This window comes from Cervus elaphus, chromosome 22, assembly GCF_910594005.1.
Source record: "Cervus elaphus chromosome 22, mCerEla1.1, whole genome shotgun sequence".
NCBI lineage: Eukaryota > Metazoa > Chordata > Mammalia > Artiodactyla > Cervidae > Cervus > Cervus elaphus.
The window spans coordinates 1,776,885-1,792,847 of record NC_057836.1 but is presented as its reverse complement, the minus strand read 5'-3'; the positions used below and the strand labels follow the sequence as shown (position 1 = coordinate 1,792,847).

General features: G+C 61.5%; 1 protein-coding gene across 2 annotated transcripts in view; it reads left to right on the top strand.

Moving 5' to 3' along the window:
* The window catches only part of TAFA5 (TAFA chemokine like family member 5), a 173,460-nt gene that overhangs the window by 139,029 nt on the left and 18,468 nt on the right, over nucleotides 1-15,963 (top strand). For both annotated transcript variants that reach the window (XM_043882177.1, XM_043882178.1), the window contains exon 3: nucleotides 6,781-6,908. In XM_043882177.1, the coding sequence (XP_043738112.1) occupies nucleotides 6,781-6,908 (128 nt within the window). The remainder of the gene's footprint in view (nucleotides 1-6,780; nucleotides 6,909-15,963) is intronic.

Sequence of the window (15,963 nt, the reverse complement as noted above, 5' to 3'; positions counted from 1 at the left end):
GTGTTACGGTGGCTGGAGTTTTCCTGAGCCCAGGGCCGCCCATCTCCGGGGGGTGCAGGGAGACCAGAGCCCATCGGAAGGCCCAGCTGGGCCTTCTCGTCTCCCCAGGCCGGGTGGGGCCTCCCTGTGCGGGCCTCCAGCCCCCTCCTCGGATTCCTCCTGCCCCGGGAGGGCTGGCCCAACAGTGGCCTGGCAGGGAAGACCCTTAAACAGCGCCCCCCCCCCCCCGCACCCTCTAACACCCCCCCTAGGTGCCCTCTAACCTCCAACCCCCCAGGCCTTCCTGCCACAGCTGGTGACCCTCCCAGAAGGGGCCCTCACGTGCTGCCCTGAGGAGCAGAAAGACGGGCCTTCTGGGGACCCTCCAAATATTCCTGCAGCAAAACATCTCGATTCCATCCTCAGGGCCTGTGCCAGCCCCTCCTGTGGTGGACTCTTCTGGAAACCTGTGTACATCTCAGTTATGTCTGACCCCCATGGGCTGTGTGTGTATACAGTTAGTGTCTCTATGCTCATATTAAATGCCAGCCGCCCCTTCCCCCACGTGTGGATGTGGCCTGACCCCTCCATCACCAGCGAGACCTGGGGGACTTTGGGGCCAGGGATGTCGCTGCTAGATGCAGCCTCCCCATCTTGGACAGACGCGGTCCCTTTATGACTGCATCTGAGAGTGTGGCCGGAGATTTCTGGAATCCCACTGGTTTTGTTCTGGATGATGCATTTTTTCCGAGCTGTTGAGTAAAGTAAGCAGATTCGTGTGTTAATGGAAATGAAGAAACAGTTTATTCCGAAGGGAACCATGCAATTTATGAGCAGCAAAGGGCGCGGGCGTCGAGCGGAGCAGCATGGTCTCTGTGATCCCGGGCCAATTAGCGCCGCGCGTCCCCGTCCATCTGTCCAGACTCCGGAGAGCGGCACGCTCGTTGCCACAGTTGCTGTCCAAGCAAGCGTGCCAGCCGCCAGACCCGGGTGGCTTCAAGGTCGTCCTGCTTGTCCAGGTCCTTAGTTTTGTGGGAGCGGACGGGGGGAGGGCCAGCAAGGGCATCTGGAAGGGGTGCGTTTCTGAGCTTCCCTGTCTTTGGAGCTTGTGTGTGCTGTGAGCAGAAGGGGGTTCCAGAATTGCACATGTCCTGGTGGGGAAGGGCAGGGGCTGCAAATCCATGCAGCTCATCCCTGCAAGAGAGCTTCAGGTGTCACACAGGGGCACATCTGTGCACACCACATATGGGTGTGTGCACGCGCACGCACACACACACATATACACAAACACACCCACTGGGGTCAACAGTTGGACACACAGCCTCCATAGGAGGCTCTCATGGCTGGTGAGCTGATTGGTCTGAGGTCCACTCAGACCTTCCTCACATCCTCGAGACCGTGGTCTGGAGGGTTGAGAGCAGTCAAAGGGGGTGCTTGGCCCAGTCGAGGAGCATGCTGGGGAAAGCTCAGGGTCCTCTCTGAGCAGAGTGAGTCCGGGCTCAGGTCCTTCCTGCAGCTTCTGCCTCAGTCCTGGCCCCTCCCACATTTTTTCTGCCTCACGTGGGCTGTCCTTTTTCCTGAGATGGAAAATTCCAGAGTGGTGGCCCTGAAGGGTGGACACTGCCACTCCAAAGCCAGCTGGGACCCCTCACGGGCCCGGTGAGGGCAAGCACTCAGGAGCTGTCTGCAGATAAGACAAAGGCTCAGTCTCATGGGCCTTCCCAGGAGAGATGCTGCTAGTCTCTGCTGGTTAAGCCCAACTCTGGGTGTTCCGCAGGTTCCAGAGAAATGGCACGTGTGAAGCCCCACTAGCTTTTTAGGGTGTAATGCTCTCAAGAAAAGCCCCATCTCTCACGGGCTGGCCACGGATCTGAGTGAATTTGGCCCCAAATTCTGCTGATCCCAGGTGGCTGATCTTCAGAGTGGGGGTTCCAGGGGTGGGAGGTACATTCATCTCTTAAGGAGGAAGGAGCTGGCTCCCCCAGGAGGCTCCGAGGCAGGTGTGCTGGGTCCCTGTGGTCCCCCAGGCGTGGGCACCTGTCCTGAGGGTCCCCGCTTGGGTTCTGCATGGGCCCTGTGCTGCCCTGTCCCTTGAATCTGCAGCACTCCATCTTCTCTTGGAGACGTCCACAGGCCCCTCTGCGGCCCCGTCACCCTGCGGCCCTTGGGGTCTGTCTCTGAGTCCAGGCACGGTTTACCCCCACAGTTTTGGCAAACTGGCCCTTTAGCCGATTGACCGGGACCTGCCTCAGCCAGTCCGTGATGTGTTCACGACCTGCCCCCAGGCCGGGCCACCCGCTTCTCAGCGCCTTGGACACCCCGGGCCCTGCCCTGCTCCCCTCCCAGGCTCCAGGTCCCTCCCTGCCCCAGACGCTGGCCCTCTGTGTCCCAGGAGGTGTGTTCTGTCCTTCACGAGCACCGGGGCTGCAGGGGCAGCTTCCTTCTAGGAAGACGGAGGCTGGGAAGGAGGCTCTGGGCCTGGAATTACCTGGGTATTCACACCGAGGGGGACTCGGAGAGGAGGAGCCAGTCTCGGCCTGCCCCCACACGGCTGCAGGAGGGAAGGGTGACCTTGCAGGCTGACATTCTCACATGCACCCTGTGGACATGAGTGCATGTGCAGAAGTGCTTGTGTGTGCATGTGCAGACTGTGCTGTGCAAGCATGTGAGACATGCATGTGCAAGTGCTGCCGGTGCAGACGCATGTGCATGTGCAGACATGTGTACTCATGTGCAAATGTGTGTGGTGTGTGCTAACATGTGTGCAATTGTGTGCACAAGTGCATGTGGTGTGCAAGTGTGTGTGCATGCAGATGTGTGTTGTGCAAGCATGTGTAGACATGTGTGTGCAAGCATGTGCAAGTGTTGTGTGTGCAGACGTGTGTTTGCAGATGTGTGTGCTCACACGCAAGCATTTGTGTGTATGCAAATGTGTGCAAGTGTGTCTGCAAGTGCATGTGGGTGTGCATGCAGATGTGTGTGAGTGCAAGTATATGTGCAGTTGTGTGGTGCGTTGTGTGCAAACATGTGTGCATGTGCAAATGTGTGTGTGTGAGGCGGAAGGAGAGGAGTGTGACCAGGTCCCCGGGTGCAGCGCCCGTCATAGGCTCTGGTTGGCAGAGCTGGTCCGTCTTGGGCCCCGAGGCCCAGCCTGGACGGACCCACCCTCCCCTGTGCCTCGGAAAGACACTGGGTATGCAGCCACAGGAGACCCACGCCCTGGGCCTGCAGAGGCTGAGGGCCCCCGGTCGTGACACCGGAATGGGCTGTTCTGTGTTGCCCAGCTGTCGTCCACGTCACTCTGCTCGCTGGACCCCCTCCGCCCCAGGGAATGCCCTCCCCAGCTGAGAGCTGCCATGACGTCAGGACCAGAGATGAGGTGGTGACGTGTGGGCATGAAAGGCCCCTTTGTCCCTGGAACACGGTGGCCCAGCCCTGCACCACTGACTCCCCCCACAGGAAGTGGGCTGGGGCTGGCTGAGCCGACCTCCCAAGGCCGACAGAAGGCCTTGTGTGGTCGGTACTGGCCGGCCAGCGCCCTCAGCGGGGCCAGTGCCCACACCCCAGGCCACCTCGCTGGGTGGGGACGGGGTGGTGGTCAGGGAATCAGTGTGTCTGTTTGTCTTGCAGACACATCCATGTGCCTGCTGCCTGCCAGGCAGGCCCACACGGTGGCCCCGCATGTGTGGTGGTGATGTGTGTGCTCAAGCATCCGTGTGTGTGAGTGCAAGCTGTGTCACTTCAGTCATGTCCGACTCTCTGCAGTCTTGCGGACTGCAGCCCGCCAGGCTCCTCTGTCCATGGGACTCTCCAGACAAGAATCCTAGAGTGGGTTGCCATGCCCTCCCCCAGGGGATCTTCCCCGACACAGGGGTTGAACCCATGTCTCTTGCATCTCCTGCCTTGACAGGCGAGTTCTTTACCACTAGCACCAGCTGGGAAGCCCCCACATTCATGTGCATGTGTGTGCATGTCTGTGCATGTAGCCGTGCATACGTGAGCTGTTTCCCACATACAGGCGTGTGCATGTGCTCCATCTAGGACCCTGCATCCTTGTGCCGGTTTCCACATGTGCAAGTGTGTGTGTGTGAACATGTGTCCCGGCTCTGTGCCTGCAGCCTGGGCAGGACCTGTGTCCCTCCCCTACCTTAAGGCCCTGGGGCCCCCGCCCCGCAAGCGTTCCTCCCTCCCCCTGACCTTCAAATGTCCCGTCATGTCTGTGGGGCTCCCCCATGACCGTGGGGGCTCTGTGGCCCCATCTCCCAAAGGGGATGCAGGCTTGGGGTAAGCAGCCCCCACGTGAGCTTCAGGCAAGATGAACGGGGCTCATGGCCTTGACCAAGGGCCTGGAGCTGTGCCCACTGCAGCCTGGGGGCGGCCTCCAGGGGACCAGCGGGCGTCCCAGCGCTTGGCTGTGGGGAGGCTGGCTCTGTCTCCCCCAGCATCTGTCCAACGTCTCCAGCACCATGGTCAGCGGCCGAGAGTGGCTTCTGTCCTCACTCGACAGTGAAGGACGTGTGTCTGGGGCGTGGACTGGCCGAGCCCTGGGCCGGCTTCTCCTGTATCCCCACGGTTGCTGAGCTTCCCGGGGAGGATGAAGCCCATGGTGGGTTGAGGGGGGCACCCCGGGCTCAAGGTCCCGGCTGGCACAGCAGGGCAGACTGAACCCATCCCCTCTCCGTCATCTGGTCCTGCAGACCAGCCAGGGCAGCATCGACGTCAGAACCAGGCTTCTGATGTTGCCCCCTGGTGTGCGATGACTGCTTTCTGGATGGCTGTGGCCTCTCCAAGCAGGGCCCGACCCCAGCCTCCTTGCCTCCAGGTCCACATGTCCCTCTTGCAACTGGAGAGCAGGCCTGTTGCCTGAGAAGGCCAAGTTCCTGCTCTGGTCCCTGGGCACACCAGGGGCTGGGTCCCCGCCCCACCCCGCCCTGTGATGGAGGTCTCTGAGCTGGGCACAGTGGTCTGGCAGCGTCTCCCTGGGCGTAGCCCCGGGACACAGAGGGGAGCACAGATTCAGACTTTTCTAACCACACATGAGCCTCTTGTCACCCAGTCTGTCTTGGTTGATCCCAGAGAAACCCTCCCTTCTTTCTCTAATTCGTCTCCATCTTCTCTGTGCTGTGCACGTAGGACTTCAAGGGATTGGCAGGGTGTGTGTTTCAATCTCGTTGCTTCTTCATGGGTTTAAGGTTTGCGCTTGTTGCAATGACAAGGTTTTTGTGTATCTTTTACTGGGCTGGGGACTTCCGCAGGAATGAAGGGCAGACGAGGAGAGGAGGCCCCAGGGGGACGTGCTGGGGAGCGCAGCCGTCTGTCCCCACCGGTCTGGGGGCTCTGAGGGGCAGGAGGTGGTGGGTGGCCTTTGTCGTGTGTCTTGGAGCCGTTTCTGGGGCCCCCCACACCCGCTGGGGGAGCAGAGCCCGTCTCCTCCTCCGCAGGAGCTGCCGCTCAGCTGGACTGTTTTTCCGCTCTGACTTCAGCTGGATGAGGGGCTTTTCTGAGCCGTGAGGTCTCCCGGGCCGTCTGTGCTCACACTCAGGCTGCAGTGACAACTGGAGGCCGTGGGGCTCGAGCAGCAGAAATTCCTTTTCTTGCAGCTCCGGAGACGGGAGGCTGTGGTGCAAGGGCCACTGACGGGCCCCTGGCAGGACCTCTTCCTGACTGTGTCCGCACGGGGAAGGTTGGTCTCGCTGAGGTTGCTTCTCTTTTAAGGGCACCAACGCGGTGGGGGGAGGCCCCACCCTTGTGACTTCGTTTAACCTCAGCTGAATGGGATCGCTGAAGATCCCGTCTCCAAGCCCAGCCACCCTGGGGTCACTCTGTGACTGTGGTGGGTCGCAGTTCCGTCCATAGCTGGGCCCAGAAAGGAGCTGGTCTCAGGATGACTGACCAGTAACCGTGGACAGTGAGATACCCGGGGTGGGGCCGTGGGGCAGCACAGCCCACAGGGCCCTCCGCTGTGCCCAGGGCGGGCACCACTAATTGGCCCCAGGACGCTCTCCCCTGCGTTCAGGCAGCTCCTGCTCATCTGTCAGAACTGGCACCAAGGGGTCACCTGGGATACCATCCTTGTCTGTCTTCCAGACCACCTCCCAGGGCACCTGTTGTTAAGACTCACCGAATCCTGCTCCCCTGCAGAGGCCCCAAGGCCCAGGCCCCCACGGGGTGAGGCCCCCCAGGCCCCCTGTCGCCTATGCAGGGACAGTCACAGCCGTCAGGGCTGGTGGTATGCCTGGTGGCCTCTGCAAAGAGAAGTGCAGGATGCCTTAAAAGTTCCTAAGACTGTCGAGGCCCAGGAAGAGCAGCGTGGGGCCCTGTGGGCTACGCCCTGCCTGCCCGTGTCTGCAGCCACCAAAGCGATCGACTCCGGAAGGACGAGGGTCACTTGGTCCTAATTCAGAAACGACCCGCAGTTCCCAGGTTCCTTTAACGACATGTCCATGAATATGATCTGTGTTCTTTCCATCACATAGCTCCTCCTTCCAGGGTTTCCATCAGTGAGGGGTCCCCAGCTGCAGCCCCCCCGCCCACAGCCACAGAAAGGTGGTGGGTTTCCCAGGAAGAGAGAAACATGATGAGTGCTGACCGAGTGACCGAGTGACCGACGGCAGAGCTGTCCCCGGACAGCGAGTGGGTGACTGGGAGCCAGGGCAGGGGCGGCGCCTGGCCAGGCCCCCTGATGGGTCCCAGGGGCTGCCCACCCGGCCTTCCCGTCCCTGAGGCTGGGCCTGGGCACCGGGCAGCGTGGGAACAGCCCCCCACCCCCGGCCGGCGCTGACCTCTGTCCTCTGTCCACAGCGCGGATCATTAGGACGAAGCAGTGGTGTGACATGCTCCCGTGTCTGGAGGGGGAGGGCTGCGACCTGCTGATCAACCGGTCAGGCTGGACGTGCACGCAGCCCGGCGGGCGGATAAAGACCACCACGGTATGTACGCAGCCCCCGGGCTGGCCTGGGGTGCGGGGCTTCGGGGGGGCCGAGCAGGCGGGCCGGGGTGGACCCCACACCGGCGACAGCGAGAAGGCGGCCCCTGGCTTCCTGACTCAGGGGGGCTGCCAGCTCTGCGGCCACATGGGTCTGTCCCCTGGCTGCTCAGAGCATCAGGGGGTCACTGAGGGCCCGTCGGCCCGAGAGGCCACACAGAGCACCTCCAGGCCACTCAGCCCACACAAGCTTGTGGGGGGGGGTTGTCTTGTTTTGGGGGGATATCCTTCCAGCCCCAGGCTGCAGGAAAGGTTGGAACCCACAGAGGGGCTTCAGACCCCACCTCTGGGCAGATGGCCTTTAAGAGGAAAGAAAGGGGAGCCGTGGGTCTGATGCAGGTGCCCCCCCGGCCCCAGGCAGGCATTTAGAGCAGAGGCTCTGAGAGGGCCCTGTCCCTCCTGGACCCCACTGAGTGGAGTGCTGGGTCCCCTGCTCACTCCCGTGGGCTGGGAGTCTGATAACGGCAGAGCGGTCCCGGGGATGTTTTCTCTGAGATTCCTTTTCCAAGCGAACATTCCCCCAGCACAGGCTGGGACGGTGAGGGCCAGGGGAGCTGGGGAGCCTGGCCGTGACCCACTGGGACCGCTCTGGGGCTCCACAGGCCCAGCACCCTCAGCGAGCCAATTATCACGCCTCATCCGGGCTCGTCCTCCTGAGGTTTCCATAGAAAGCTGAGGGCTGGCGTGGGCTCCAGGCTACAACGCTCACCTCGATGCCGGGGAGCATTAGGTCAGCGAGCCGGGGCCTCATGGAAGCACCTGGAAGTTCTCTGCTGGCATCCCCAGGCAGAGAGGCGGGGGCCGCGGCCCCTGGGGAGTTAGACCAGAAGAAAACCCACCCCTCCCGCTCTCGCGGCCTCCAAGTGAGTCGCAGGGAGTCTCTCTCAGCAGCTCCATCAAGAGACCAGTCTGGGGAGCTGCTCTGCGGGGAGCCGTGGGTCCCTGCCCCATGGCCGGCCCCGAGGTCAGCGCTGAGCTTGAGTTGGGCCCCTTGGGCACCTTCCGAGGTCAGGGCTGTAAAGCTGATGCAGGCCCCCCGCTGTCCCACGGATGCCTTGGCAGCCGCTTGTGATTGCGGGGATTTGGGCCTGGGGGCCCTGTCGGCAGCCTCCCCCTCGCAGGCCTGGGTGGCGGGAGTCTTGAGCAGGGCGGCCCCTCATGAGTGTCGGAGCCGGGCTGCGGCGAGCATCCCTGGGTCTCCGGTTGGAGCCGCACCCGTGAGCTTGTCTGAGCGTCAGCTGCGCTTGTTTATCTGTGTTTAGCATGGAGGCGGGGACTGTCACCACACCCGCGAGGTGTGCCAGGCTCTGCCAGCCCCTTCCCTGAACCTGCCTCGCCGCTCCCGCAGGGGAAGGGGCTCTGAGCTGGGGCTGCTACCTCCCCTAGAGTCCTGGAGGCAGGTGACCTTTCCAAGGTCCCCATCTGCGTGCTGAGCCCTTTGTGGGACGGAGCCTTGGGGACAAGCAGACTGGCACCCCCGGGCCACCAGCCCCAGATCCGTGGGGCCGGGGGTCCATGAGTGGGCGCCCGGGCCTGGGCCAGCCCTGGTGCGGGTGAGGCTGTGTTGGGGGTTTTGAATGAACACCGGAAGAGGGGCCGCTCGGGCAGGGCTCCAGAGGCCCTGGGCGCTGCCGCAGGCTCCCTCGCATGCGCCGGGCAGCACCTGTCTGTGTCGTCACGGTGAATCGGGCGCCCCTCTCATCAAGCCCCCACCCCTCCAGGCGCCCTACCGCGGGGTGGGGGGGGGGGGGGTTCTGAGGCTGGCCCCTCCCCGTGGGCACAGCCCGAGTCCTTGATTTACTCCAAGACCTCTGCTGAGAAGGTGCGGACACGCGTTCATTTCCATCCCCCAGGCCTCCGGGCTCAGAACCGTCATCTCGGTTTTACAGCCGTGAAAACTGCAACTGGGAGAGATAGAGATGCCGATGGCCAGGGGTCGGTGGGCCGTGGAGCTGAGGCTTGAATCTGCCAGGTCTGCGGAATTCAAACGCGGCCCTGGCCTTGCGGGAGCCCTGCGTGTCTCCTGGGGCCCGTGTAGCCCCCCTCCCTGGAGGGTGGGGGGCGCCTGGTGCTAGACCCGGGGGGAGCACGCCGATCCCACAGCCCAGGCGGAAGGACCCGGCAGGCGGAAGCACCCGGCAGGCGGAAGCACCCGGCAGGCATGGGGCCGGTCAGGGAGGGGCGCGCACGCGCAGGGACCCTCGACTTCCTGGGGGGCGGGCCTTCACTCTAAGGCACCCCCGCCCACGTGCTGGCCCTGAGTGTCACAGCCCCGCCCAGGAAGTGGGCTCTGGGTCCTTGCACTGGCAGGTCGCACTGAGCGGCTGGGCGATGACCCTAGGGGGTTGGTGGGCTCCGTCGTCTTCCCAAGAGTCTGCAGAGGTGACCTCGGCCTGCGGAGACCTGTTTTCCAAGCTGTCTTAAACGCTTACCTGAGCTCTTGACCCAAAGTGAAAAGTGAAGGTCGCTCAGTCAGGTCCGACTCTTTGCGACCCCATGGACTATACAGTCCATGGAATTCTCCAGGCCAGAATTCTGGAGTGGGTAGCCTTTCCCTTCTCCAGGGATTGAACCCAGGTCTCCCTCATTGCAGGCGGATTCTTTACCAGCTGAGCCACCAGGGAAGCCCAACAATACTGGAGTGGGTAGCCTATCTCTTCTCCAGCGGATCTTCCCGACCCAGGTATCAAACCGGGGTCTCCTGCATTGCAGGCGGATTCTTTACTAACTGAGTTATAAGGGAAGGCCCGAGCTCTTGACCCAAAGGCCTTATAGTTGGAGCACATAATCCTCTTCTAAGATCGAATTGAAGGCCTCTTACAGCTGGCAAATTAACGCTGTGGAGTTTCACATTTTACCTTAAATTGGTTTTCCATGGCAGGGACTGGGGGGGCGAGGCTCTAGGAGACCTCAGGATTGCTTGGCCACAAGATTGCTAATTCCACCCCAGCGGCCAGGTCCTCAGCCCAGCTCCCTGCAGCCAGGCTGTGTCGACAAGTCGCCAGCCCCCAGTCCCACCTGGTCATGCCCCAGCTTCTTCTCCATGTGGCCGTGGCTGCTCCCTTCTCCGTGTCCCCAGCAAACTGTGAGCAAGCCAAGGGCAGGCACGAGCTTGGGGGTCTCACCATCCCCATCCCCCGTTCAGGTCTTACGTAGATGCTTGTGATCAATTGATGAATTGATTAGCAGAACCCAGGCCCCGGGCGCATGCTGATGCCTGCGTTTCCTGGATCACTGCTTTGCAAAGTGCAGGTCATCACCCCATTAGTGGGTCGTGAAATTAATTTAGTGGCTCACGACTAGCATTAAAAGAAGGAGGAAGAAATAGAATAAAACTGCTCGGGTGCATCCACGTCTTGAGGGTGACAGCTGCTGGGTGACACGCACACAGGGCCCCTGGGTGAGGTCACTGCGGGTACCAGGGCCAGTTGCCATGGAGACCTGGGGACCCGGGTCCTGGGGGTACTCGGGGTGGGGGCAGCCTGGCTCCTGTGGCTCTCCTGTGATCCCTGTTCCAGGGGCTCCCTTCACAACCTGCCTCTGCTCTGTGACGCTGGTCCGCATGGGGCAAAGTGAAATCGCTGGCCCTCCCAAGGTCACAAGCAGCATCCTCTCCTTGGCAACCAAACAGCCTCCGACAGCAGCTGACTGGGCAGGCGGAAGGGGCGGGCGGGGCTGGGGCCGGTGGGCGTGAGCGCCCCGCCCTTTCGTGGCTTCCGCGCGGACGTGAGTGGCTGAAGCAGTGCCTGCGAGCTGGCGGCGCTCAGGGCAATGTGACCTGTGCTCCGTCCACCACGTGCGCTGTCTCCGTATTGAAGCTGCGCCTTGGTAGCTGCTCTAAGGAGCGCCTGCTGGACCAGGACAGGCCAGCTGGTTGAATTCGTCTCTCAAATCAGCGATTAAGCTCCGTGTTTTAATCTTGTGGTGCGTGGACACCATGGTTGGGGGGTGAGCGGCATTCTTGGCTGGGGGATTGAGGGGGGTGTGGTCTGAACAGTCTGCTCAGGGCCTTGGATTTCATGGAAACTCCTGACACCAAGAGCACTTCCAGGAGGCACCCTGGGCATCCGAATTCCGCCTGAGCCCAGGTGTCCCTGACTCTGGAGTGCATGGTGGTGAGGTGTGGTCAGGTGCCCAGGGGGCTCCCCTAGATGCCAGGAGAGGAGCCCAGTGGCCTCTGGGTCATCACCCTGCATCCCTCATCTTGTCATGAACCGACCGTCCCTGGGCCAGGCAGCCACGCTCTCCGCCAGAGCACCCTGCACACTGACCCCAAGTCATCCCAGCTCAGACCGATCCTGCTGTCATTCAACCACACCGAGCATCCAGCCTCCACAGCCCTGGTCCAGGACTGAGGAGCTGGCCCAGCACGGGAGAGGGGGAGCCCTTCCGGTCGTCTGTCCTCACCATCCCAATGACAGCCAGCCTTGTTCAGGCCTCCCCCTTGGGCTCAGTTCAGTTCAGTTGACTGAACTGTCCGACTCCTTGTGACCCCATGAACCGCAGCACACCAGGCCTCCCTGTCCGTCACCAACTCCTGGAGTTTACTCAAACCCATGTCCATTGACTCGGTGATGCCATCCAGCCATCTCATCCTCTGTCGTCCCCTTCTCCTCCTGCCCCCAATCCCTCCCAGCATCAGGGTCTTTTCCAACGAGTCAACTCTTCACTTGAGGTGGCCGAAGTATTGGAGTTTCAGCTTCAGCATCAGTCCTTCCAATGAACACCCAGGACTGATCTCCTTCAGGATGGACTGGTTGGATCTCCTTGCAGTCCAAGGAACTCTCAGGAGTCTTCTCCAACACCACAGTTCAAAAACATCAATTCTTCGGCACTCAGCTTTCTCTATAGTCCAACTCTCACATCCATACATGACCACTGGAAAAACCACAGCCTTGACTAGATGGACCTTTGTTGGCAAAGTAATGTCTCTGCCTTTTAATATGCTGTCTAGATTGGTCATAACTTTTCTTCCAAGGAGCAAGCGTCTTTTAATTTCATGGCTGTAGTCACCATCTGCAGTGATTTTGGAGCCCAAAAAATAAAGTCAGCCACTGTTTCCCCATCTATTTTCCATGAAGTGACGGGACTGGATGCCATGATCTTCGTTTTCTGAATGTTGAGCTTTACTCTCTTTACTGGAGAAGGGAATGGCAAACCACTTCAGTATTCTTGCCTTGGGAACCCTTGGGCTCAGCACCCCCTCATCCCAGGACCTCATGTCTCTTTTTTCTGAAGCTCAGAGCATTTGCAAGGGGCCAGTTGGGAGTCCTCGGAAAGCCCAGCATCAACCTGGAAACGTCTGCACCCTTGGATTCAAAATGTACCAACCGAGGGCTCATGTGTGTCTCCTGTGGCCCCCACTGAGGTTCCCGAGAGGGACTGGCTGGGGCCTGTCCGGGGCAGCAGTGGCTCAGGCCTCCCACCTGCCAGGGTCTGTGTGCCACCCCCCGTCAGGGCTGGACTCGCAGGACAAGGAGGCTCCGGGTCCCTGAGCCCTGGACCCCGCGCACAGGGGCTCAGGCCCTCAAAGGGCATTCGGGGGCACTTTGCAGCTGCCCATGCCAGGCTCTCTTCAGCATGATAGCAAAAGGCGCGCTTCCCACTTCCATGCCCTGGAACGCCTGGGTGGACAGGGACGTGGGGTGGGGGCACAGTCCCCAGCTCGGGGCGGGTGGGAGATGGGGCAGCCGCAAAGCCAAGCAGGGCAGGCCCGTGATCTCGGGGACCCAGGGGGCTGAACCCCCGAGGAGCTGCTGGCCGGGCCTGCCCTTGGACCCCCGGCCTCAGGAGCCAGCATGCAGGGCCCCCGCCTGTGGAGTGGAGGCACCAGCCCGGGGGCTGTGTGCCCCGTGGGAGCCTGGACCCCAAAAGGCTCATGCCTGGATGACTCACAGGTGGCCGCCTCTGGGCCCCGGAAGGCCAGCGCTGAGTGAAGAGGAACATCCCGAGATGTGAGACCCACCCGCTCCCAGGGACACAGGCAGGGCGTGGGGCCTCTTTCCAGCAAACCCGGGGTCTCAGCTTCCCACCGCTGCTGTGGCCGGTGACCACGCTGGGTGACCCACGGCCGCAGAGACCTTCCTTCACAGCGTGGAGGCCACAGGTTCAAGGTCAACAGTCCTTCCAATCTTGAGGTTTGCCTGTGGCCCCGGGCTGAGGCCACGTCCCTCCACGAAGGCACCGGCTCCTCCCTGGGCAGCTGAGCTCCCCTCTTTCCTCCCGTAGAGACGCCAGCATCACATGTGGGGCCCACCCTCCCCAAGGGGTGATTTCATCCCAAAGTCCTTAACTTGCTCCGTCTTAAAGACCCAGTTCCGAAGAAGGTCGTATTCTGACGTTCCGGGAGGACGACAACTTGGTAGGAGGACTCTCTGCCACCCCCCAGCCAGCCAAGACCAGTGCAGAAGCTTGGGTGCTGAGAGCTGGGGCCCAAGGCCCCCTGTGACGCCCGCATCCATTTGTTCAGTTTCAAGCGGCAGGATCCTCACCAGTGGGAGGAGAGAGAGGACAGACACACAGAAGCTGAAGGCGGGGGCGAAGGGCTCAGAGGAGAAGGAGCACCCAGGCCACGGAGAAGAGGTGGCTCAGACACCAGATGCGTGGTGAGCCCGCCAGGCTCGCGGCCGAGGGCGCTCACCCCCTACCACGCCCGTGGCAGGCTGCGGCTTCCTGGAAGGACGACTTGCTTCGAGAACTGTGAGACTCAGGTCACACACCTGCACACACACACGTGATGAGTGTATCTGTCTTTGCAGACAGCACCTACCTGTATGAGTGTGCGTGTGTAACAGAATTTGGTAAAACTCTGGCAAATGTGTGGGACATAAAATTGAAGAGACCTCATAAAGCCAGGAGGAGAACTTAAAAAAAAAAGAAGTAGGAAGTACGAAAGAAAAAAAAATACATTAGAGGATCGATTCAGGGGGTCTAGAGACTACAAGATCCAAAAATAGAGACAAATGAAGAAGGAATTATCAAAGAAGTGTTTTCTAAAGAAATTCCCAGGACTCAAAGCCTGGGTTTCCAGTGTGCAGGGACTCACCGCCGGCCGGAAATGAGTGAAGAAAGCCCCGTCCCGAGGCGTGTCAGCGTGAAATCTCAAGCCCGTGGAGATGAAAACAGCGTCCTGAAAACTCAGAGGGAAAAAAATAGGTCACTTACAAAGATACAGACATCAGAGTGGATCTGGCTTCTCAGCTGAAGCGCTCGGAGCTGGAAAACAGCAGCCCAGACCTTCCAGAGCGGGGACCCGGTGGATTTCCACGCCAGCCCTGAGTTCACGGGGCGGGGCGGGGGCCGCCAGCCTGGAGTCCGTAACTGGGACGGTCCTCCCGGGCTCAGGAGCCGTGGGCCTGCTCCCCACTCTGGGAGCCCCGTCCTCGGGAGGCTGTGGATGAAGTGGTCCACGGGGATGAGGATGAAGGGAACCCGGGACACCATGCACCCCCAGCACAGGCCACGGCGGCCAGACAGGCCCCAGGAGGGCTCCTCCTGGGAGGACAGTGTGGGCCACCCTGAAGATGCTTCCAGAAAGTTGTGGGTAGACCCCTCATGCACAGGAGTCAGGCAGTGGAACACCTTGAAGATTCCCCAGGAAAACCAGAAGGGAAACCATCCCAGGATGCAGCACAGAGACTTCTGTGGTGCCCAGGAGGAGACCCAGGGGCACCCAGCGGGTGCAAGGGGTGGGGAGGAGAGATGAGCGTCAGGAAGGTCGGGTGGCCCCGTCCTGACCCCTCCTGGCTGCACACAGCAGGCCTGGCCATGCACAGGTAACAAGGACCAAGAGTCACTGAGGACAGAGGCGGCCAGGTGGCGGGTCCTCAGCATCCCTGTGGGGGCGGCGTGGAGGCCCCCGAGCAGGGAAGGTGGCGGCCGTGGTCCTGGAGGGAGCCCAGAGGTCCTGGCAGCTGACATCCACCCTGGGTGGCTGACCGCGCGTTGGGTGAAGGATGTGGTTCAGGGCCTGGGGGCCCTGCACTGTGCCCTTTGCCCCATCCCCAGCCTCCCCGGGGAGCCGTGCCTTCGCGTTCTCCCCAGAGCACAGCTTGACTGGGCTCTGGGTTCCCGTCTGGTCCACAGGGTGCCCCCAACCCTCCCAGGCACCCCCCAGGCCCCTGGGCACCCAGGAGCTCCCACCACCTTTCTGATGCGCTGTGGTGTCTGGGGGTGACCTGCTGCTTTGCTGTCTCCTGTGTGAGTCCTTCCCTCCTTCCCTGGGAAGGGGGCTCCTTCCACGGTCAAGGTGGCAGGGCCTTGTCCCCCCGGGCCAGGACTTTGGGGGCATTGTGGGCGGTGCGTCATTCCCCGGACTGACACCCTGCAGGCCTCAATCCCGTCACAGCTGAAGGCCCTCTCCCGCACCATCTGGCCATCCGTCCACTGTCGGCCCAGGTCAGCCCACCCCGGGCCCCGGGAGCAGTGGACTCTGTCCCCTTCACGGAGGAACACGCGCTTGGCCTGTCTCACAACCCAGGGCTTCCGGGCCTCAGCCTCCCAGCTGGGGGTGGGTCTCCACGGACGGGGCTGTCCCGGCCCAGCCAGGGCTCCTGCAGACGTTTCGTGACGTCAGTTTCCTCTCTGCTCCCAAGCGGGCCGGCCCAGCAGTTAGAAGCGTTTGTCGCTGAGCCTTCCCACTTTGTTGTTGCTCAGTCGCTCAGACTGAGGTCCTGGTGCAGTCTGGTCCTGGTGCCTGACTCTCTGCGGCCCCATGGACTGCAGCACGCCAGGCCTCCCTGTCCATCACCATCTCCCGGAGTTGACTCAAACTCACGTCCATGGAGTCAGTGATGCCACCCAACCCTCTCATCCTCTATCACCACCTTCCCACTGCTCTTCTGAGAATCAATGAAACAAAACTGATTCTGAGCCGGGAGCAAGGTGATTTGTGGCCTTGCTGAGCAGAGGCCACAGTGAGCTGCTTTGGGGCTGTCTTTCCTGTTTCCTTGGGGAAGAGGTGGGCTGTCCTGAATTCCCAGGGTCAGCCAGGCGGGTGT